At 35.8% G+C, this 24,013-nt stretch overlaps 1 protein-coding gene across 2 annotated transcripts in view; it reads left to right on the forward strand.

Moving 5' to 3' along the window:
* The first annotated feature begins 233 nt into the window (after window positions 1–233).
* The window catches only part of LOC110113166 (glucose-6-phosphate isomerase, cytosolic), a 28,659-nt gene continuing 4,879 nt past the window's right edge, over window positions 234–24,013 (forward strand). Inside the window, exons 1-21 of one of the 2 annotated variants that reach the window (XM_020845619.2) lie at window positions 235–372; window positions 785–838; window positions 909–985; window positions 1,139–1,220; window positions 1,303–1,350; window positions 3,684–3,839; window positions 3,916–4,012; window positions 4,153–4,195; window positions 14,068–14,135; window positions 14,235–14,319; window positions 14,397–14,445; window positions 15,082–15,154; window positions 15,244–15,304; window positions 16,147–16,213; window positions 16,296–16,352; window positions 16,463–16,516; window positions 16,604–16,732; window positions 21,368–21,431; window positions 21,552–21,625; window positions 21,818–21,871; window positions 21,947–22,015. In XM_020845619.2, coding sequence (XP_020701278.1) covers window positions 791–838; window positions 909–985; window positions 1,139–1,220; window positions 1,303–1,350; window positions 3,684–3,839; window positions 3,916–4,012; window positions 4,153–4,195; window positions 14,068–14,135; window positions 14,235–14,319; window positions 14,397–14,445; window positions 15,082–15,154; window positions 15,244–15,304; window positions 16,147–16,213; window positions 16,296–16,352; window positions 16,463–16,516; window positions 16,604–16,732; window positions 21,368–21,431; window positions 21,552–21,625; window positions 21,818–21,871; window positions 21,947–22,015 — 1,455 coding nt within the window. In that variant the 5' untranslated portion in view covers window positions 235–372; window positions 785–790. Of the gene's footprint in view, window positions 373–784; window positions 839–908; window positions 986–1,138; window positions 1,221–1,302; window positions 1,351–3,683; window positions 3,840–3,915; window positions 4,013–4,152; window positions 4,196–14,067; window positions 14,136–14,234; window positions 14,320–14,396; window positions 14,446–15,081; window positions 15,155–15,243; window positions 15,305–16,146; window positions 16,214–16,295; window positions 16,353–16,462; window positions 16,517–16,603; window positions 16,733–21,367; window positions 21,432–21,551; window positions 21,626–21,817; window positions 21,872–21,946; window positions 22,016–24,013 lie in introns of both variants that reach the window. The other variant, XM_020845621.2, reaches the window with a different exon arrangement.

Below are 24,013 nucleotides of genomic sequence, written 5' to 3' on the forward strand. Positions count from 1 at the left end.
TTAAATTTGAATTTATCAATTTATAGTCGGATCCAAACCCGACTCTTTACCTATTTTGAAACGACAATTCAAGAAGAAATATAGATTCGAAACGCAGAATTTTACAGTTGCTTTGGGAAATTTTAGAAATCGGGCTCTTTTGCTAATTTACTTTTATAGGTGCCGATTTCATAAAATAAAATAAAGGGAAGTCTCTTTGCAATCTTTCACCTCGGACCAACCACAGAGCGAGCGAACCAGAGTAAGCGAATCCAAGGCATATCCGATTCCCCGACGAAGTATGGATATATAAAAAGAGAAACCACGGGCACCTGATCACTGGGTTAGAGATTGGCGTTCAACCACTATCCTTCCACACGAGGACACGAGAAGGTAAGCCTTTTAAACTACAACTCTCCTCGATCTTACTAGTTTCGGCATCCAATCCAGTAATCGCTGATGCTTCATCTCATAATTCGGCGATCAAATCTTTCCGATGCCTATTTCAGGAGAAACTTGTAAATTGTGTGTATTGGTTCTTTGATAAAGTGGGAGTGGCAATGAATGTCTGTGGGTTTTAAATGAAGTTTCTGAATGCTTTTAGAATATCACCTCCCTTTGATTTTTGGTGTCTCGTTTTATCTATCATTTTTTCCTACCATGTTGTAGTTTAGTCTCCTTTCTGTTTGTTGATAGTCCAATCAACTTTATTTATTGATTTTTGTTTATCTCTGTACTTTCAGAGTTTCGTAAGTTTATAGTTGTGTGCATTTACCCATCCAATTATTTCGCTCAATGGCTGCAGATTATTATGTCGCCTACTCTGATTTGTGATGCGGTGGAATGGCAAGACTTGAAGGTATAATTCTTCGTTTCGAGTTATTATTTCGGCTATAATTTGATTCAACACTAAATGGTTCATTATGCAGGGAAACGTCGAGGAGATAAAAAGGATGCACTTGCGTGATCTCCTGGCTGATGTTGAGCGGTGCAAATCAATGATGGTGTATGATTTTTTTTTTTTTAATTTTAAATTTTGTTAATTTATCTAAGTATGAAGCAAGTTTTATTTTGTAGAATGGAGTAGGCCAAAGGACTTAATGTTGCTTGAAGAATCTTCGATTCCCCTCTTTCATTTTCTTAATAAACTCTCTAACAGGGAGTATGATGGGATAATTTTGGACTATTCTAGGCAGTGTGCAGACCAGGAAACAATGGAGAAACTTTTCAAGTTGGCAGAGGTGCTATTTTATTTGGTTCATTAAATATTGCTCTTGTAAATTGAGGTTTTCTGCCAATACTTCTTCTTGTATGTTATTACAGGCAGCTCATCTTAGAGAGAAGATTAATAGAATGTACAATGGAGAGCATGTAAGCAAGATATCCGGATAGATATTTCTATGTGAACAATATTATGGTTTCATTTGAATTTCAAAATATTTTTTTTTCTTAATTTGCTTTAGATGCCGTTTGCATTAGAAGGTTATCATGCCACACTATTTTCTCTTCAATCAATATTTATACTACTTAAGGGAAAAGATTTACACGGCTGCTATCTATTGTTTCACAGACATGCCTTTTTTTTAACCGGCTACTATTATTGTCTTTTATGATCATTTTTCCGCAGATTTTTGGGATTCAATCTTTGTTTTAAGTTCCTTCTTTAAGGGAAAAGATTTAAACTTGATAATAGTTGGGTTCTTATGTATGTTTTTATTAGACTTCGCATAAGCTATATTAATGAACTTTTATTACTCATCTTTTTCCTTGAGTTTTGCTTGTTGATCCTTCTCATCATCATCGTTAGGATTATTTCAACTATTTGGGGTTGACTTTATAATACTCATTTTTCATTCGTTCTTGTTTAGTAATGTTTGAGATCTTACATTTATTATTTACAAATTATTTTGAACAACTTCTATCCACGCAAGCATGGGCCTATCTCATTCTCTTACCTAATCCTCTAACTCTAATTTTATTTACTCATCTAATCTAATGGAAGTATTTTTCACCTTTCATTATATGTGCTTAAATCACGGAAGTCTATTTTTAATTATTTTTCATTCAATATATTTCACTCTTGTTGTTCTTTTAATATAATAATTTCTTAATTTATCACTTATAATTTTGTCATATATCCATTTTACTTCTCATTTATGCACCCTCAATTTTGACTTCAATGATTTTTTATTGTCCAACATTCATATCTATATAACATCGGTTGCTTAATTACGGTTTTATAAAATTTACTTTTTAATCTTCATGATATCGCTCATATCTTATAATACTCTTGAGATGCTTCTCTATTTTAACCATCTAGTTTTAACTCTGGAAGTTATATTCACATCTATATATTCATTATTTTATATAATGGATATATATACTTGAGTTTATCACACATAGATATAATCTCATTGTCTAATTACATTGATTAATAATTGTTAATATACCCTACTAAAATTATATATCTTATACTTAGTATTCATTCTATTAGTTATAATTTCTCTTTCTTTTGAATATTTTCTTCATTATTTTTATTTTAAATTATTTTGGTGAATGTTTCACCAATTAGAACTATGTCATTTGCAAAAAAATGTGTCATGATGCTTCACTTTGAATATCCTTTGTAAGTATCTCTATAAATAATACAAAAACATATGGACTAAATGACGATCCTTGATGTAAACCTCTTGTAATTCAAAATTCTTGGGTTACTCCACAATTAATTCTAATACTACTTAGTGCTTTATACATATATCTTTAATAATGTTAACATATATTTGATACTCACCATTGTGTTGTAATATGCACCAAATCAATTGTTGTGATATTGTATGACTTCTCAAGATCTATAAAAATATATAGAGATATTTTCTTTACTCCCTATAGTTTTCCATTAATTTTGTTAATACAAATTGCTTCCGTGATAGATCTTTCTTGCATGAAATCAAATTAGTTCTCCAAAATTGTCTTAATTTTTTTAAACCTGTGTTCCATAGCTTTGATGTATAACTCATAAATTTTATTTCCCCTATAGTTAGCATAATCTTGAACTTCACGTTTGTTCTTGAACATTAGTGCCAAAAGATTTTTTTCTCCAATCATTTGGTATCCTCTTTGTCTTTAAACTTCTATTAAAAAGATTTATTAATCAAATTACCATAATATCCTTTATAACTCTCCAAATCTCAACAAGCCATCTCATCTAGGCCTACAACTCAATACTTGATGCATCTTCTTTAGAGCTAACTACCTTTTCATTTTTTTGGATCATTCTATATTATGCTTCATTGTGTTGTTCATTATGTTCTTCCAAAATAATTTCTTTCTTAAAATTTTTATTTAGTAATTCTCTAAGTAATATTTTATATCTTTCTTTGATTTGTTCATCTTTAATCAAGATCATATTATCTTCACTTCTAATGCATCTAACTTGATTAAAGTGATTCGATCTTGTATATTTTATTCTAGATATCTCATTTTCTTCTCCCTTTATACCAAACCTATCATGTAAATCATCAAGGATACATTTGAAAATGCTTAATGACTCATTTAGGTAGAATATTATATTAGCCAGAATATTATATCTATTACATCTTCCGTGTGCGGAGTGCATGCATGCCCTCACTTCTCTAAATTCAGAGTTTTCCACCCTTCTAACTTATACATTCTGTGGCTATATAAAACTGCATATGAAATTTCAGATAAACAGTACCGAGGACAGGTCTGTGCTGCATATAGCTTTGCGTGCTGCAAGGGATTCAGTTATTCGTAGTGATGGGAGGAATGTGGTTCCAGATGTTTGGCATGTAATAGAAAAGATCAATGACTTCTCTGAAAGGGTTCGAAGTGGTTCATGGGTAAGAAACAAAGAATTGTTCATGTGCTCCATATAAAAAATGTCATGGTTGATTGTTTGGCATACAATGGCATCAGGTTGGAGCAACAGGAAAACCATTGAAGGATGTAATAGCTGTGGGTATTGGTGGAAGCTTTCTTGGACCTTTATTTGTGCATACTGCTCTTCAGACTGGTACAATGAATGCAATCTTCTATCTGCAATATGAAATTCTATGCATGAGTCAATCAAGTGCAACTCAAATTTATGCCCTTGTTTTTCGATAATTATAAGCTACTGAAAATGTATGATTCTTTCTTCCTAAAATATCTTAGATCCTCAGGCTGCAGAGTTTGCAAAAGGGAGACAACTCCGTTTGTAAGTGCTTAACACTTATATGGTTTGAATTACTATTTAGTAAATCATGCTTTAATTCAAAGCACAAAGCCCAAGTTTTAACAGGACCTTTGATTTTTATCAATATTATGGATGGCTCCTTCAGTATGTATGCTACTAACAATGCTGTTACATTTTTATTAATATAAGTGTTTTTATTGTGCTTCTTAGGATGTCTGAAACTCACATGTAATGGTGTTAATTTTCATGAGTATGTTATCTTAACGCAGGATCATGCAATGTCTTTGTCTAAAGCATTCTTTCAATTGAAGTGCTTTGGCAGCTATAACTAGATGTCCATGATGGATCCCTTGCTTCTTTTGTTATTAATTTTATTTTGATCTGGGACAATTTGATTTGGAAATTATTTCCCCAAGTCTTTGTATCAAATTTTGGCCAAGTGTTTAAGTCTGGAATATGCATTGCTAAGGGTAAATCATATTACAGAGGTAGCTCTTTACTACAAGTGCCGCAGTGTCAAGATAACTTTATGCAAAGAAGTTTAACATGGTATTTCTGTTTTAAACAAATTGGCGTTCCTGCGTGGTATGCCACAATCGTGAAGCTATTGAGTTCTCAAGCAATTTAAATTTGGTAGTATAAAATAGAGACCTGCTTATGCAGACCTGGCACATAGGATTCAACAACTGATTTGATACTACTAGATAAAAATTGAGTCATAAGCAAGTGGATTTATATTAGTGTTTAGTTGGCCATTTAAAAGAGTAGCATAAAATTAAGTTAAGTGTTGCAGAGATGAGGATGCTCAGGTGGATGAGTGCTTAACACTTAGAGATAGAATGTAAAATGAGTATATACATGAAAAGGTTTGAGTGCTCCAGTAGCATATAAGATTAGAGAGAGTCGACTTAGATGCTTTGGTCACATAAAACGTCAGCCTTCTGATGATTATGTTAGGAGAGTAAATGTATTAGATCCGGTATATGTTAAGAAAGGTAGAGGTATACTTAAAAAGGTTTGGTTAGAAGGTATTAGAAATTACATTTTTTTTTAGATTCAAATGAGAATTTTACTCTTAATAATTTGACTCTTAATAGGACTCGAGAAAAAAGATTCATTGTGGGCTCCGAAAATTCGGCCCCGGCCTCCCCGCCGCGCGATTTCTTTTTTTATCTGAGCGAGGGGAGTTTTAACGAACTAAGTTGCGAGGTAAATTTCGGAAGGCAGATGGGTTTGTAGATAAGGCACTACCCAGAGATTTCGCCCTCATTTGCGAGGACTTTATGATCTGAGTTCTGGTTTCCTATAGGCGCAAGCCCCTATAGTTAATTACCCCTCCCGATCACGAGAGAGAACTTTCAATTAAGGCTAGTCATCGATCAGATACGCAGAGTATACGTGTTATCTGGCATATAGTAGCAGCAATAGGTTTGGAATTTGGATTTTGGAAGTTTGGAGAATTGGATTGGGATATTTGGGAGAATTTTATATTTAAAAATAGAAATTGCACCATCTTGTACTTAAAAGCGGATGGTGGGGGAATGGATGATGGACCCGATCAAGATCCCATGGTTCCGTCGTCCCGGGCCATCGTGGTCCCTGGTCTACTTAGTCAGAGGAGGTAGTCGACCCAACCTGACAGAAGGATCCTTGTTGGCAGCCATGGGTTGCTTCGTCCAAGGGGACCTTGTAGACCGGGGTTGAATGTTTGTCTAAGGGGACAAATTTGAATCCACCTTAGCTAACAGAGGGCTTTGTGCCTTATCAATCATATCATATTGATTCATATCTCAAGGATTTGATGCCAATAAGGACCGTATCATTTCGCAAAAAAAAAAAAAAAAATTAAATGGGGCTAGTCATTAAGAAAGGCAACGACTTGCCTCCCAACTTGTGACTAGACCCATCCATCCAAGCCCAAGACATGACCCGTCCCAAGACCTGACCCGTCCCACCTGCGTTCGAATGCCAACTTCTGACCAGTTAGACCCTCTGCCAAGTGGATTTGCCCCGTCAGAGCCAGCCGTTGGGTTACCAAATGTTTGTCATCATATCTAAATTTTTATTTTTTGGGTTTTGTTTTCGACAAAATAGTTAGCAACGTACATCATTTAAAAAAATTTCTCCGATCAACAAGTGGCTCTTTATCAGTCTAATCACAAAAGAAATGTCATGCTTAGTAGAATTAGATAAATTTGTATACCAATTAACATTTAAGATGGATGAGAAAGAGATTCTTTGCCATCTGAAGTGGTTTGAGTCTCCATAATGGTATCAACAGCTTACAATCAAGATGTCTTGTTTCTTCAAGAAGAACAATAGCATATAAATATATTTCCTTTAAGATAGTTTTACTTTTTTTTTATCAAACAAATTTAATTCCAAGAAAGTAGGTGGATCCTTTTAGTTCTTTTTAGATAAAGCATCTTTACAAGTATTGTTTAGCTTGGAGATAACATTAAGATCACTTTTAATAAGTAAGATGTCATCAATATAAAATTGTATGATAGAATTTGCAATATTATGTTTGATAAAGATAGAAATATCTACAGAGCTATTATGGTGGCTAATGTAAGCTAGGATCATCACTTTATTGGGTAGATTTATGTGATTCTCCCTTTAAGCAACATACTTGAGAGTTTTTTCTTAAAGCATAATTTTATAACTAGTTAATGATTTGAATATAGCATGAGAAAATTGCAACGAAATGCTGGGGATAAATAAAATTATAGATGTCATGAAGGCATAAGATGAAAAATCCTTTAGCCAAAAGGGAAAAATACATAAAATCTCACTTAGAATGGCTTGTTAGAAGCTTGGTGAATCTAGTGGGGCATTTTTTGTTTGTCATTGTCTGCTTGAGCACAATGGAGAAAAAAGATTTATATATCCGACCCCACATAGTGTGATAAAAGCTTGTTGTTGTTGTTGTCGTCGTCGTCGTTTGCTTGGCAACCAAAATTTGAAATCTCCTTTCACCACGCATCAATGCTTTGGCGACTCCCATCATAATCATAAGACTACTCTAAAACATGATCATTTACATCTTCAATTGCAAGAAGGAGATGAGGGGAATGCATATTAGGTGGATTAGGATCAATATTTCATGCTTGTTGGCAACGTGGTGGCCATATCCTTGAGTCTAGCAAGTGCAGGCACAAAAGATGTTGATTCTATCAGAAGCTCTGATTATTATTATAGGCCACCTTACAGGAAGCATGACATACATCCATTTGTAGCATAGTCCAATCTTGATTCACAGATAAAAATAAAGTAATTTTGATGGAGTTTAGCAGTTCAATTGAGGAAAAAGTGTGAAAGTAGACTTTGGTGAATCCATTGACAATTGAGTTTTGTTGTGATTGTGTGGGCTCCGAAAATTCAGCCCCGGCCTCCCCGCCGCGTTTTGTTTGCTTTTTCTTTAGCGAGAGAGTTTTAACAGAATAAGTTCTGGGGTAAATTTTGGAAGACAGATGAGTTTGTAGATAAGACACTACCCAAAGATTTCGCCCTCATTTTGTGAGGACTTTATGATCTGAGTTCTGGTTTCCTATAGGCGCAAGCCCCTATAGTTAATTACCTCTCCCGATCACGAGAGAAAACTTTCGATTAAGACTAGTCGTCAATCAGATACGTAGAGAATACATATCTGGCATATAATAGCAGCATTGGGTATTGAGATTTGAGGTGTTTAGAGGTTTGGAAATTTGGGAATTTGGAAAACTTTGAAGGGTTTGAAGATTTTGATATTTAAAATAGAAATTGCACCATCTTCCACTTAAAGCGGATGGTAGGGGAATGAATGATAGTCCCGATCAAGATCCCATGGTTCCGTCATCCCGGGCCATCGTGATCCCTGGTCTACTTAGTCAGAGGAGGTAGTCGACCCAACCTGACATAAGTATCATTGTCAGTAGCCATGGGTTGCTTCGTCCAAGGGTACCTTGTAGACCTGGGGTAAATATTTGTCTAAGGGGACAAATTTGAATCCACCTTAGCTAATAGAAGGCTTTGTGCCCTATCGTTCATACCCTATTGATTCATATCTCAAGGATTTGATGCCACTAAGGAACATATTGGCTCTGGCCATAACCAGTATTTCGTGGTGTCATTTGACGGCAAAACCACTCGGTTCAGAGGGCCTCAGGTCATAACCGTTTATCCTGCGGTGCCATTTGGCGGCAAAATCGTCGGTTAGAGGACACGTACCACGTCCTTAATAGCAGGAGATTATTTGAGAATGGATCCCAGTGATATTTTCGACTAGGCATTTAGCTCTATGTGAGCTGAATTAAATTTTGATTTGTCCACTCCGGCAAACTGTTGCGAATGGTGGATTGATTTTGCTTTTAAGTGTTTGATAGTGTTGTTTCGATTTTAAATATTTTGGATTTTGGGAATTTCTGGATTTTTGGATTTTCATGGGTATTTGGGTGGATCTAGAAAGGCATTTGAAATTGTTTGTAAACCCCTCCAGTTGAGATTTTCTATTCAACACGGCCATCATCGGGGTGTTTGAGGGCATTTTCAGTTGTAGCTTTAACCTTGTCGACTCTGTCTGGCTGTCGACAGATGATCAGATTTCGTAGGCTTTATGTCTTTGTTAGTGAATTTTATTGATTTTAGGTTTTAAAGACCTAATATGAATGCATTAAAATAAACACACCGGTCTTGTCCGTGTATTTATTTGAAGGTTCGAACACTGTCGACTCCTATTGATTTGTATAGAAGGATCGGGTTCGAACTTGAATTCAGTTATCGACCCGCGCAACATCCCTAGACGTCACGTGTGTATTAATAACACGCTCGCCGGGGTCCATGCGGATTTTGTGGGCATTTTATAATTATACCCTGTCGACTCCCTTTTACTTGCTTAGGAGGATCGGATTCAAATTTACTAACCCGCGCAGCATCCCTAGACGCCACGTGTGTACCAATAACACGCTCGTTGGGGCCCATGTGGGTTTTATGATTGCTTTTACCCCTTTTAGTATACCTATGTGTATACAAACTATGGTGCACATGCGGGGGTGCTTTGAAAGTATTTGTAGACGACTTCTGTTCGCTTGCATAGAAGTTGCGGATCCGGTGGCGTGGCTTAGCAGCTTCTGAATAGAGTTGTTCGCTGCTTCATACAGGTAGACTGTCGTGTACTACTTGCATGATTTGCGCAGGTAGATTTTAGTGCACTAACTAATCTCCTGCCTTATATTTGTTGATGCCCATAGATAGCTTGTTGTATGCACGATGATTTTCCACTGTAACTCGTAAGCACTTGCACTTGATATCGTCACTTTGTATCTTGCTTGTGGGGAATAGACTGGGTGTACTACGAATCTTCTACAGTGGTCCATGAATATTTGCATTTGTTGTAGTCATTTTGCATGTTGTTTGTAGGTGATATTTTACATGTATGGCTGGTTTTTTTTGCTGTGCCCCTTTTGGCATTCTGCTTGTGGACAACATTTAGTGTGTATGTCGAATCTCTTACAAGGACCCTTTACTCTTGCTTGTAGGGAGCTAGTTTATTTGCTTAGTACTGGATTATTGCTGATTGTAGGAGTGTTATAACATTCACTGCATGTTGTTGATTGCCACCTATAAGTATATTGTTCTGCATTAGAAAGTTCCTTCTGTCATTTCTCACGAATGACACCTCACACAAGTATCCACATGCATTGGAGACTCGTCATATATGGAGCATATCCCTTTCGTGTACATTAGCCAGCAAATCATTGAATTTATTAGCAGCCTACCATGTTTATATGTTTCAGCTTTTTGTGCTTTTAGATAATCACTATATTCATCTACGAGCTGGTTGCCATTGATTGGAAGGAAGCCTTGCTATTCACTTCACATTCTTCATATGTTCTTTGTGAATATGGCATTCATGATTGAGATGAATAACATGCACTCATCTTATACACTCACTTTAGGTTGCTCGTATACGATGAATTTGATATTTGCTAATTTGAATATGCACTTCCACTTCCACTTACGATCATTTGATTGTTGTTGTCCAAGGAGTTCCATGTCAGAGGGCAAGCAACTTTATTTGTTTGCATAGGGATTGAATGACATCTCCTAAAAATTCTTTAACATATTGAAGTCCTTCATTGCTCATTTGTTTCGATCATGTTCAAACCAAAGTCAAACTTGATCTCAAGTTTAATGAATTATGCTTAGGTTCATTCAAGTTCTAGGCACATTCAAGTCCAATTCCAAGTAGCCTTGTTCATTTCCAAAACTTGCTCATTTGAGTCAAATGCTTGTAAGTTCAAGTCCCAAATAACCTTGTTGAATTCAAGTGCAAGTTCAAATTAACTTTGATTTGAGTCTTTTGATCATTTGAATTTTGAGTTCAAATGGTCCAAGTCATATCCACTGAGATCTCAATTAGTTTGAGTTCCAAAATGAGTCTTCAACCCCTTTGCTTGTGTTCAAATCATTCATTTCATGATTTGATCAAGTTAAGTGTGGTTCAAAGTCTTTTGCAATGCACTTAGATCCCTTGTCATTATTCATTTGAATTCAAATTTAGACTTATTATAATTTGTTTGAACTTAAATTCTTTATGCATTTTATTCAAGTTCAAATTATATGAATTATGTCCAAGTCTAAAAGTCCCCTGTTGTCCTTTGAGTTCAAGTATTCAATGTCAAATTTGCTACGGTCCAAATCTTTATCTTCAAGTTCAAATGCTCAAGCTCTTTTGAGTTCAATCAAGTCCAAGTCCAAGTCCTTTTTCGTTCAAGTCCTCAGCATTTTTTAAATGAATTTTCGGTAGCCTCCCGGCGTCTCCCCCATTTAGGGGAGAAACCAAGAGGCAACCTTCCCCTCGACGCTACGTGAGCGCTTCAGGTAGGTGTCAAAATGACACCGCGGTTTTATTATTTTAAAGAAATATATATATATATATATATAAGTATAAGGGATTTGAGCTCCCTCTCTCTCTCTCTCTCTTGGCTTCTCTGTGTGGACTGAACGAATCAGACGCAATAACGGGGAAGAGTAGAGGGAAGAGCCGCTGAAGGGTTTCGGTTGGGTATTTAACGACGCTTATGGGAGCGAGATCGAGGAGATCACAGGACGACTGCAACGGCGCCGTTTGCAGAGTCGTAGGATGAGACATTGTAGCTGGCGAAGGGATTTTTGAAGAATTTGCGGGATGGGCAGCTGGCTTCACAGGTATTACACCCACTAATATGCAATTGGTTTGACCTCAAGAGGGGAAAGAATCAAACCCTAAGCTTGCTAGCTAATAGGAGCATCCATTTCAACATCCATAGCATGTTTCTATATAAAAATCACTAGCGCATCTTAATTTGTCTTGGGATGAGATACAAATGATAGAAATAGGGCAAATGTTTTAAATGAAATGATAAATGATCAAATAAAATATTTGAGTTAATGGGATGAATATCGTGTTGATTTTTACCTCTCTAGAGGGTTATAGGTGAATGCAAGTCAAACGGTTCATCAACATATGGATGCTTAGTTGAATTTGACAATGTGCTTGGAGATGTTGTCGTGCATGAAGGTTGAGGTTCTCGAGAGTATACCTATAAGGGTATAGAGGCAGGAATTGGGGCTTCTAAAGGAAAGTGGAAATGGGGTGAGGAGGGCTCAAAGATGGAGGGAGAAAAGAAATATGTAATCTCATGAAATGTTAAATTGACAGAATAATATAGTAGTCATGTATGAGGATGATAACATTTTTGAATGCGACAACACCCAAGGAAGATACACCGAATATTCGCCAAGAGTATTGCTTGCTAGCGAAGCAAGTGAACATAGTAAGGAAAAAAAAATATTGTAAAGAAAAATACGACTTGAATGGGATAAAGAGTGAAGATGTCTAAGATGTGATCAAAAAGTGGAGAAGGGATGTGATTGATGAGATGACAGGGGGTGAGGACAACATCCCCAAAATTGATGAGGTACAATTATGTGAAATATCAATATCCTGAGAACATGAATGCGGTGACAATTTTTTTGCATTCAACAACATCATTTATGGAAAGGTATTGGAGCTTAAGGCTTGATGAATAATACTATTAAGTAGGTGCAGAATGGAGAGTGCATGAATTTTCTGAAGTATTATTGGCACGGAAGGTTTTTATTAAGATAAAAAATTGTACTTTTATTTCTTGATAAAAAACTTAAAATACCTGAACTTTCTGACAAAATTAACTCAAAAGGATGAGAACGATGCCTAATGGTGGAGGTTATAAAAGAAGGCGGTGTCTTCCCATGTCACATGCATGCCACTCAAATTTGGGTATAGATGAAAAACCATATACAAAATCTTCAAGTTTGTTTGGAGGAGAATGGCATATCCGACAATATGCTAGTGAACAATGGTAATTATGAAGAATATATAGGAAGAAATTTATAATCAAGAATTGATCCGACTGGTTTCAATACCTCCACGTCTCTACTATTCATTCTCTTTGAGCTGACACAATCAGATGGATAGAAGATTATTAAATAATTGTGAGACAATGAATTCAAAATAAATTTATGCGAAACTGTTATGAAACTTTAGAGAGAGAGAGTTTTGGAAGGATTTGTATATCTTTTTCGGATAAGGAAATGTGAGGTACTTTAATCTAAAATTTAGGATAAAGTTGAGGAGACAACTGCAATTAATCCAAAGGAGGAAGCATAACAATAATTAAATATAGAGAAAGAAATCATATTCTTCCTAAGAGATCATGACATAACCTAAAGGAATGATAGTCATGAGAGATTAATCAACTTCATCATACGGTCCAGTGGTTGTTAGGCAATAAGAGGATAGTTAGAATTGAGTTAACATCACTACTAATGATGATTGGTGTGAACAGAGGGAGAGTATGGAAGGAAGGGCTCCTTGCCCCTCACGACTTTGACTGCTATGTCCAACCACAATGCCTTGTAGCAAGGGTAGTTTGATCATAAGTTGATCAAGATGGAGGCAATATCTCATTGAGTCAAAGAACATGAGAAAGAACGGTTGCAGGGTTGCGAATTATAGAGCCTTCTTTAGTTGAGTTTGCGAAAGACACAAAATAACATAGCGTGCAATGTAGATGTTGGTGAGGACATTAAGCACAAGTGCAAGTGGATGCTTGGCAAATGGTAGAGGCGAGCAGGGAAGGGGCATGAGTGAGTGTGTGGTAGTGACAACAAGCGTTCCATCCAAGGTAAGGCATGAGAGGGTGCAACATGCGACTGAGGGGACGCCAACACTTGCAAACACGAGCAAGTGATAGCTTTTAAAACATGCACGAGTGGGCGATAATGCCTTCAAACACAAGAGAGCAGGTGACAACATTTGGCAAATTGTGGGGTAGGTGTGCGGTTTGTAGGATAATAGAAAGGGAGACTAGGGTTTTCCTACTGTAATATCATGTTTAGCGAAATATAATTTCTGTGCATTATTAATTGAATATGGTGTGCCTATAAATAGACCTATGAGGGCTTACAAATAGGAAACAAATAAAAAGAATAATATCTCTATAATGTGCATATTAAATCATATCCCCCTAATATAATTTGTTTCCAATACAAGGAACCTACATAATATTCTAACATGAACAATCTACTTGATGATCTTCTGAACTTATTTTGTTTTTTTAGTTCCCTTGGTACTAACTACTCCTTCAGCCTCTTTGTTCCATGGTAGTGGCTGCTGACTTTACGCAAATCCACTTCTCTTTTGAAGTCAAGTTATAATTTTGCAGTGTCAAATTAGGTGTGATTCTTATATTTATTAAAGGCTGAAAATTATATGGCTATTTTCTTATCCATCTTTAAAAGTTAAACTAAGTTTGATTTTCCGTACTAACACTTCTTGAAAAGTAAATTATATGCGTCATGCAACATATTTTCTTAATTATTATCTGCAGTCTTGCAAATGTTGATCCGGTTGATGTTGCCCGAAGCATTACTGGTTTGAATCCTGAAACTACATTGGGTAACTTTGATTTCCACTTTTCTTAACTCATTTTTATGATTTTCTGCAGTAGTTGCAATTCTCTGATCATGTAACATTCGTCCTCATTTATTTATGCAGTCGTTGTAGTTTCAAAAACTTTTACAACAGCTGAAACTATGTTGAATGCTCGGACATTGAGGGAATTGATTTCTGATGCTTTGGGGTATAATTCATGGGTTCTCTTATTTTTTTTTATTTCTTAATTTGATTTTTATAACTTAATGAAAGCTTGCCCTTCAGCCGACAGGCAATAGCAAAGCATATGGTGGCTGTCAGTACAAATCTGAAGGTGCGCCAAGATTATATTACTCCTTGTGTCCAATCCTGTGACTTCCAGCTTCTATATGATACATTGCATTTTCAGTTCACACTAATATATCTCAAAAAGTTCATCTTTTAATTTTTTATTTTACTTAGCTATAAGACTTTGAATGAGAACAGTATGTTGTCTTCTCATAGATCAAAGGCAATTTATTACCAAGATGGTTGTTCATTATGAGTATAGACCATATGGAATGGTATTTTATAGAAATTTGTAAGCTGTACTGGCATGAAATGCTAAGGTTGGGAGACCTATAAAAATTGAAACTAAATCACAATGTTTTGTTTAATATGATATCATTCTTTATTTGCACGCCTCGTATTTGTCTCTTTATCTGTTTTCTTTCATTTCATTCTTCTGTTTTTTTGTTTCTTTTGCAAGGTATGGCATTGTCCATGTAATGGCTAAACTTTCTTTAAAGCTTTTCCTTGCATGAACGATATTGTTTTACTTGGTGTTCTTTGTATCTATATCCATGTTCAGTGTTCTAATCCATGTTTCAAGGAAAGTAACCGATTTATCCTTAAAAAAAAGTAACCGATTTATCTTTTCATTCCATACCTTGTTTAAAACTGCATTAATCTTTATGTTTTTGTTATGTAGCTTGTGGAACAGTTTGGGATTGACCCGAATAATGCTTTTGCTTTTTGGGACTGGGTTGGTGGTCGCTATAGTGGTGATGATCATTATTCATCCTCTAATTCCGCATTTTGCCAGAGTTTTGGTTTTCTTTTCTAATGAGTTGTTGGATTCTTGTTTTTGCAGTTTGTAGTGCTGTTGGTGTGCTGCCTTTATCTCTCCAATATGGTTTTCCAATCATTGAAAAGTACGTCAACGTATTCGAACTGATCTTATTTGAAATAGAGTTCCATAACACTGAGTATGCTAGTAATATGGCATGCTACTGATGCAATTTAATATGAAGATTGGTGGTAGACAAGGATTATTCATATTATTTCTTCGGAAGTTGCACTGATTGAGCAACTTGAACAATATTATTTGACAAAGAAACAGTGAATTTTTTTGCAAGTCCTAGAAAATATCTTATCAAGAGCTCAGATTTATGAAGAACATTTTGTGAAACTCAGGCGTTTATTTTGTTTTGTTATTTTTTTAAATAATAAGTAGTTTTTTTTGCAATATTTCTCGTTTGAAATTTTCTTGAAGGAATATATCTATCATGGTTAGTTACGTGCTTTAAAGGTTTGTTTGGTAATTTACCTGAATGATAAATGCATTTTTGTGGGCCATCAATTGCAGTTTTTTAACTCAGCAGAATTAAAGAAAGAAAAAATAATTTTTTTTAATCTTTCTTCTTGTCAAATAAAAGGATTGAGAAAAAAAAATCATTAATTTTAGTATTGGAGGATGATAAAAAGTCTAGTTTCTGCTGTTTGATAAATACATATCTAATTTGCCTAAGAAACAATATTAGTTTCTCCCACTGGACCGTAAATATTTATTTTATAGTATGCCTTTCCCAAATCCTTAACTTATGGCTTGGAAAGATGCATAGGTAACAGTCATAATCACAGATGAGATATCGTTGGCTTGACCGATATGGTTGATTGCATGCATAGACCCAAAAGTTCCGTTTCAGTTTATTTTACAGTGCAATGATAATATACATGCTTAATCTCTACTGACATTTCTATGTTGCTGAAAAAGGTTTTTGAATGGAGCTCGTAGCATTGACGACCACTTCTATTCAACTTCGTTTGATAAAAATATACCTGTAAGTTTCCATTCATGCGAAGAAATGCCATCCTTAAGTCGTATCACTACTATTGGTAATCCTCTCTATATTCCTTTTTCAGGTGCTTCTAGGTTTATTGAGTGTATGGAATGTTTCATTTCATGGGTTTCCGGCAAGAGTGAGCAAGTGTTTATTTTAATTGCTTTTGGTCTTCAACTTTAGTCGTTTCAGGGTTTGATTCAGTTAATCAAACCTATTCTTTTTTACTCTGCTTGTTCCTGTCTCCAGGCTATATTACCATACTCTCAAGCACTAGAGAAGTTTGCCCCACATATTCAACAGGTAGTTAATTAATGATATGGTAAATTACATTATGTTTACTTGACCTTTTTAATTTTAATGTTGTAATCTCAACATCATTTTCTATAGGTGAGCATGGAAAGTAATGGAAAGGGTGTATCCATTGATGGAATTCCGCTTCCTTTTGAAACTGGTGAAATTGATTTTGGAGAACCTGGAACAAATGGTCAGCATAGTTTTTACCAGCTAATACATCAGGTAAGAATGCTTTTATTGAATTTGTAGCAATTCGAATAAAAGTAATCATATTGTGGCTCGGGTGTACAATCTTATGATGTTGGTTAGACTTTTGCATTGTATTCTTTCTGTTAATATGTTTATTGAAAGATTTATCATGATGTTATAGAAATATTCTTCTTCACCTAACTGAATTTCCTCTTTTAAGTGTGAGTTGTCTCATTTGGCTTACTCTGACTGCCACTTCATAGATCGTAGTGAGGACATCTCTATACCTGCAAAGAGCTTAGGTCTTCTTGCTCAAATAGCTGGTGGATATTGTGTTCTTTTGCAGAAGCACGGGGTGCTTAGTAGTTACAGAGGTCATATGCGAAGCTTTCAAGCATCTTGTGTGCTTAGTAGTTAAGAATGTGGCGATAATTTTAGTTATTTTCAGCTAAATGGGAGTTAGTATAATGGATCCTGTAAATATTTATGGCGCTTCCAGGAAGAAATTTACTGTGAAGATAAAAAATAGTGAAGATGGGATAGCTTTGAAGCAGATGAAGAATGAAAAAGTTTTGGGTCTACAAGAGATACAACAACAACAACATCAAGCCTTTATCCCACTACGTGGGGTCGGATATTGGGATAGTATGGTTAAGGTATAATGAAGTAATATGGAAGTTCTAAATTGAAGTCAACTAGAGTGATTGGGCACAAAAAGGGTGATGATCAAAGGTAAATGATATAAGAAAAGCTAGAAACAACCTAATCAGGATTTCATGGATTCATCATCATAGGTTATCAAGCTCATGATTACTACGCAGTGAAGGAAGTTGACCCAATTCGACCATGATATTCTCAATCAACAACCATGAATTTGTTCCTCTAAAGAGAGTCTTGGGATCTCAAACTCTGGAACAAAAAATATAAATTCTTAAACATATGAAATCTAGGGGATAGACATGAAAAGATACACCACCAACAACATCAAGCCTTTATCCCACTATATGGGGTCGGCTAAATGAATCCTTTTTCTCCATTGTGTCATATTAAGAGTTAAATTCTTATTTAAATGTAATAAAGAAATGTCATTTCTAATTTTTTCTAACCAAGTCTTTTTAGGTCTATGTGGGCTCCCAAAATTATCGCTCCGGCCACTCCGCAACCTCTTTCTTTATTTAGGTCATCGATGAGATTTTTAACATTTAAGTTTCGAGGTAAATTTTCAGAAGACAATGTTTTTAATAAGACATTACCTAGATATTTCACCCTCATTTTGCGAGGACTTATGACATGAGTTCAGGTTTCTTATAGGCACAAGCCTCTATAGTTAATTACCCCTCCAGATAGTGAGAGAGAACTTTTAATTAAAGCTAGTCCTCTAAGAGATAAGTAGTATCTGGCGTATAGTAGCATGTATAGGCATTTACGATTTAATATTTATAATTAAAAATTCGCCACCTTGCACTTAAAGTGGATAGTGGGGGAATGATGATAGACCCAATCAAGATCCCATGGTTCCGTCATTCTAAGTCATCATGATCTTTGGTCTACTTAATAAGAGGAGGTAGTCTACCCAACTGACAACCATGTATTGCTTCATCCAAGGGTACCTAGTAGACGTGAGATGTATATTTGTCTAAGGGGGCAAATTTGAGTCCACCTTAGCTAATAGAGGGCTTTATACCCTATCGATCGTATCTTATTGATTCAATACTCAAATATTTGACGTCATTGGGGAACAAACAGACTCTGACCATGACTGTAATTTAACGGTGCCATTTGACGGCAAAACCACCCGGTCATAACCATTTACCTTTGGTGCCATTTGGATATGTGCCACGTCCTTATTAGCAAGAGACGGGTTGAGAATAAATTATAGTAATATTCTTGACTAGACATTCACTCTTTGTGAACTGAAGTAATTTTCATATTTATTCATCTTAGCAAATTATTTTGGAGGGTGGATGAGTGTTTTGCTTTAAGTATTTTGGTGTTTTTATTTCAATTTTAAATATTTTAGTTTTTGGTGACTTTTAAATTTTTAATTTTTCTGAGAATTTGGAAGACATTTTTAATGTTTGTGGTCCCCTCCAGTTGAGATTTTCTGTCAACATTGCCATCATATGAGCAACTTTCATTTTGTTTATCTAACCTCGTCGACTCTACCTAGTTGCTGACGGAGGATCTGGTTCATCGCCGGCTTTATGCATTTATTAGTGAATCTTCATTTTTATTGACTTTGAAGTCCTAATATGAAGGTATTCAAACAAATATCTCGGTTGACATTGCGATCGCATATTTTTTTAACAATCCGAGTTGTGTCGACTCCTATCTACTCGCATAAGAGGATCGGACTTGAACTTAAGTTTATTGTTTGACCCACGCAGCATCCTCAAACATCATATATGTGCATTCAACACACTCGTCGAGGCCCACGCGAGTGTATACTTTTATATGTATTTTGCATGATGCATTTGTGTATCTTCATGTATACATGTATGATGTATTTTGTATTTACATGTTCCTTAAGCATGCTTGTATGATATTTTGCATGTTGCGTAGCAGCTTAATGCAGTAGCGTACAATATGTATGTATGATGCATATTGCATATTGCAACATGTATTTTGCATGCAACAATGTATATGCTTTTGGTACATTCATACGTTAGGTGAGGATTCATGTAACATGTCTACTCATCCCTAACTATATGCAGCCATGATATGCTTGTGTCGTACACTTGTATATGCATAGTGCATTTTGTATATTACAACTTGTATATGCATGATGCATTTTACTCGCAGAATGGTGCATTTGCATGACACGTCGTACATATTGCAAAGATATGTATTTATTTAATTGTGTTAGCATGCATTTTGAATTTCATTTGTCATGATTTGGTCATGCAAAGTGTGCATTCAGCGAGTAAAATGCTGTTTTGGCTATGCGAGTGACTATTGTTGCTGAGTGCGCATGATTTCATTTTGGCATTTACAAACACCTTTTGTTTACTTGTATGAATATTGAAGATCTGATGGCGTGGCGTAGCAGCACGTTGAATTTCATTTGTCACATTGACAATGTAGTTTTGGCTCATTCATTCTTTGCATGTTGTCATTTTCATCAACATTCAACCTGTAGGATTGCATTTTTGCCGGCAAATACACTATACGACATATCAGGAATCTTCCATCTATCGTCTGCAAGTAGACCGATTTATCTGGAGTGTCAACTTAGCGTCATAAATTTAGTGCTTCAGTTCACCAGTGATCCGTAGCTATTGTTGTAAATTTCCCCTCATGGCTTACATGTGGGCCATAGCACTGTATCGCAGGTCATTTGCTTCTTGCGGGTGAGCGTTGTATATAAGATGAATTTCCTGCGATGGTTCGTAGATGCCTTCATTTATCACAGGCTCATTGCTTTTGCAGGTAGTATGTTGTATGCAGGACCGGATCTTTGATATTGGCTTGTAGGAGCTTGCATTTATCACAGGCTCGTTGCTTTTACATGCAAGCAGTGTGTCACGCTCGCTACAATCTTCTTGCTCTTGCTTGCAAGAAGCTTCGTCGTGTTGGTTACATGTTTCAAGTCATTACTCCTAGGTGGACCATTGCGCTTATTACAAGTGCCCATATATGGGTTGTCACATCTGCTATGAAGATCCTGTGCATGCTGGCAGACAACATATATTCCAGCAGGTTAATTGGTGTTGTCTACAAGCTTATATAATATGTTCATCTGCATGTCAACCGATATTTATAGCAAGGAGGCCATCCCCTTTACAACCTTCTTGTTTTTCTTGTCGACATGCTACATCTCTCACATGTCATTCGTCATTGCTTGCATCCAAATCCCTCTGCTTCTACGGGATAGATGTATTTTTGTTGAAATTAATTTAGATTAGCATGACAATATATTTTTTCATTATTATAAAATTTATCTTCTTATAATAACTATAATAAAAAAAATTAAAACCTTAATGTCAATTTCAAGTTCGAATGAAAAAACTTGATGGTATTTTTTAAATTAGAAATTTGTGCCCTTAGATAGATAATCCTGGCTTCGCCACTGACTCCATGTAAAGGTAAACACCTATATTAATCATCTACTGCACTCTTATATGCCATTTGATCATGTATCCTCTCTTTTTTTATTGGTTATTCTTTGCTTTGCCTACTATCTTTATTCCCAGGATGCATTAATAAGCTCTCCTCAACCCTAAGTGGAAGCATGCAATGGAAACTGAAGTGTATGCTCTTATTAATTGACATACTTGCGATTTGATTACTCCTTGGGTTCAACTCATTTCATGTCATTGAGTTTTCACTATTAAGTTTCATCCTTATAGAGTTAATGAATGCCACAAGGATAGTTAGCTGCAAAAGGTTATTTAGATTAGTATCCATACTAATTATGTTTCATATATAAGGTGAAAATTATAGAGTCCTCGGCTTTAATCATATTCCTCTCCAGGCCCCTGCCAATGCACGGGTTGTCTGCATTTTTCAGCTTCTAAACGTGGACTTAAGTTCTTATGTAATTATTGTCATACATGAGTTGGATGTGTCTATTGATACATATGCTAAAACCAACGTACTTATACTTTTCTCAGAAATTAAACTCAAATGCATGCTCTTTATGTTGAGAAACTTTTTGTGAAATTTCAGGGAAGAGTTATTCCTTGTGATTTTATTGGCGTTGTCAAAAGCCAGCGGCCTGTGTATTTGAAAGGTATTGCAGATTTGTCAAAACTATATCAATTAGTTTTCCAGAAGGCATGCTCCAATCTTTTTATAGATCTATAGTAGATCTGATATGGTTTTCTGCTCGTCTATATTTTTTCTTCTGCAGGAGAAATAGTAAGCAATCATGATGAGCTCATGTCTAATTTCTTTGCACAACCAGATGCTCTTGCTTATGGGAAGGTGAGACTCAAGCTTCGTTTGGGATGACTTTCTTTTTGCTTCTTAAAACAGCTTTCTAGTATACCAATTTTAATTTTTGTACTAGAAAGCTGCTTTATGAAGCAGTAAGAAAGCTGTCCCAAACAAAGCCTCAATCTTATGCTTTGAGGTTGTGTGGAAGTCATCTGTCTTACCAATTTTTTATGGTTTTAGTCCCCCGAACAGCTACAGAGTGAGAATGTGGCCAGTCACCTCATTCCTCATAAGGTGATCGGTTCTTTTCTTTGCTGAAATTTCCAATATTTGTCCCTTATAATAGTGGGTTCTATGAATGATAAACAGACCTTTTCTGGTAATCGGCCGTCTCTTAGTCTTCTTCTACCTTCCTTGTCTGCTTATAACGTTGGACAGGTTTGTGCGAGCTTTATTTTTTATATCATTTTTTATATTGATTTCTTCTTTTATTTGTTTGTTGTTGTCGTCTTATTGTAGCACTTTACATTTACTGATCTTGTCAAAAGAACTTGAAGTCATATTAAACTATTATCATGTTCAGTGATTCAGTGATCTCAATTAATCCTTACTGCTACCATCTGGGAAATAATAGCTTAATAGCATTAGAAATTGCTTGCTTGTTAGTTGTTATGGACACTAACTCTTTAGTTTAGTGGTGGAAATTAGGAAAATATTGCTTTTTTGCATTTGGTTGCAGAGCTATCTTCATATTGCTTTGTTGTTGTTCTACTCTGCTGATTTAAATGCCTCCTATATTATCCTGCCTTATATATGCCTTTACTCGATGATTGAGATCATTATTCGTTGGTATAATCCAGGATTGCTGCATTTTTATATTGATTTCTTCTTTTTATCAGTTTGGTTTTTCATCTGATGCTAGCACTTAGCACTTTATATTGACTGATCCGACCAAAAGAATTTGAAATCAAATTACTTTGGAACTGTCGTCATGCTCAATGATTTAGTGATCTCTGATTCTCAATTAATCTTTATAGCTAACATCTGGAAAAGTATAGCTTAATAGAATGGCAGTTTACTTGCTTGTTCTGATTTCTGCTTCTTTAGTTGAGTGGTGGAAATTAGGAAAAAGTTGTTTTCCGCGCTTAATTGCAGAGTTATTGATGTGATACAAAATCCATGCGAAGGTGATTTGCTTAAAGAAGTTTGCACGCTTAGATTTAGAGGCAATAATAAGTAAGATCTTATGCGGAATTGAACGATAAGATAAATATTAAGTGGTACTTAGCTTAGGTTAATTCTCATGCATAGAAGTTAAGTTCAAAAGATAGCCATCTTAATCCAACATTGCATACGTAGATTGTTCCAACAATAAATTCCAATACTAACAATAAGATTAGGCTATGAATGATCCCTCACACAACACTTCTAATTACTAGGCTTTAGCGGAGAAGCATTAATAGGATCTTCATGAAGATAATAAAATTCACATTCAAGGATGCAACTATGAAGATAGATAGTCGGGTGTCGAGGTTACCCAAAGACAAGAGGGGGTACGCACTCCGGCAAAGTTGTTTGCAAGTTGGGAACGACGTGGACAGCAACCTGGTCTTCTTGGAACAGCAGTTTTGTAAGGTAGTGGAGCTGGGATCTCAGGAAAAGAGGCCTCAACTTCTGGACAGCAACTTAGAGGTGTATAACCAGCAGCAAATGAAGATCGGAACACCAGTTTGGCACGTGAAATGCTTCAAATTGCAGCTAGACAAGATCCAGAAAATGTGACAGCCATTCCCCAAGTCAGAGAGGTCTTGGATAGCAGGATAAGCCTCTCGGGAATCCAGGATAGCAGGAGGAGACTTGCTGTATTAAATGGACAGCAGTTAAAGATTTTCCCAAAGAGGGAAATCCTGGAGTGAGGGCCTTGGGAAGAGACAGTTATGGCTGCCAAGGGGTTCCGTTACATGTAGTCAATAAAACTTTCAGTTAGGAGTAATTAGATTAAATCAAACCCAATGAGAATTTAATTGGGATTGATTTAGGGGCTTTTAATTGGGAATTAATAAAAGAGAGAAATCAGGAGGAGGAGGAAAGGGGTGGCGGGTCCAAGGCAAGAGGGAATCCATTTCAATTTTCAAATTTTGAAATCTGAAATTGAAACTGATGAAATCTGGAATTAATTATGTGAGGGGAGGCATTAAAGAGGTATTTAAGTGATAGTGAGGTGGAAATTAGAGAGAGAAGCAATGGGGTGAGGTGGCCGGCCATAAGGAGAGAGAAAGGAGCTTGGTAATGAATAAAATGGGGCCCTCAATTAATGACAGATTTTAATAACAAAAATCTGAACGGAACTTCAGGTTTCAATTTAGGGAAGTTTCCTAATGCATGACAATCAAGAGAATTGATTTGAATTTCAAATATGGCTTGAAACAAAATTAA

This window comes from Dendrobium catenatum, unplaced genomic scaffold (assembly GCF_001605985.2).
Source record: "Dendrobium catenatum unplaced genomic scaffold, ASM160598v2 fragScaff_scaffold_706, whole genome shotgun sequence".
Classification (NCBI taxonomy): Eukaryota; Viridiplantae; Streptophyta; class Magnoliopsida; order Asparagales; family Orchidaceae; genus Dendrobium; species Dendrobium catenatum.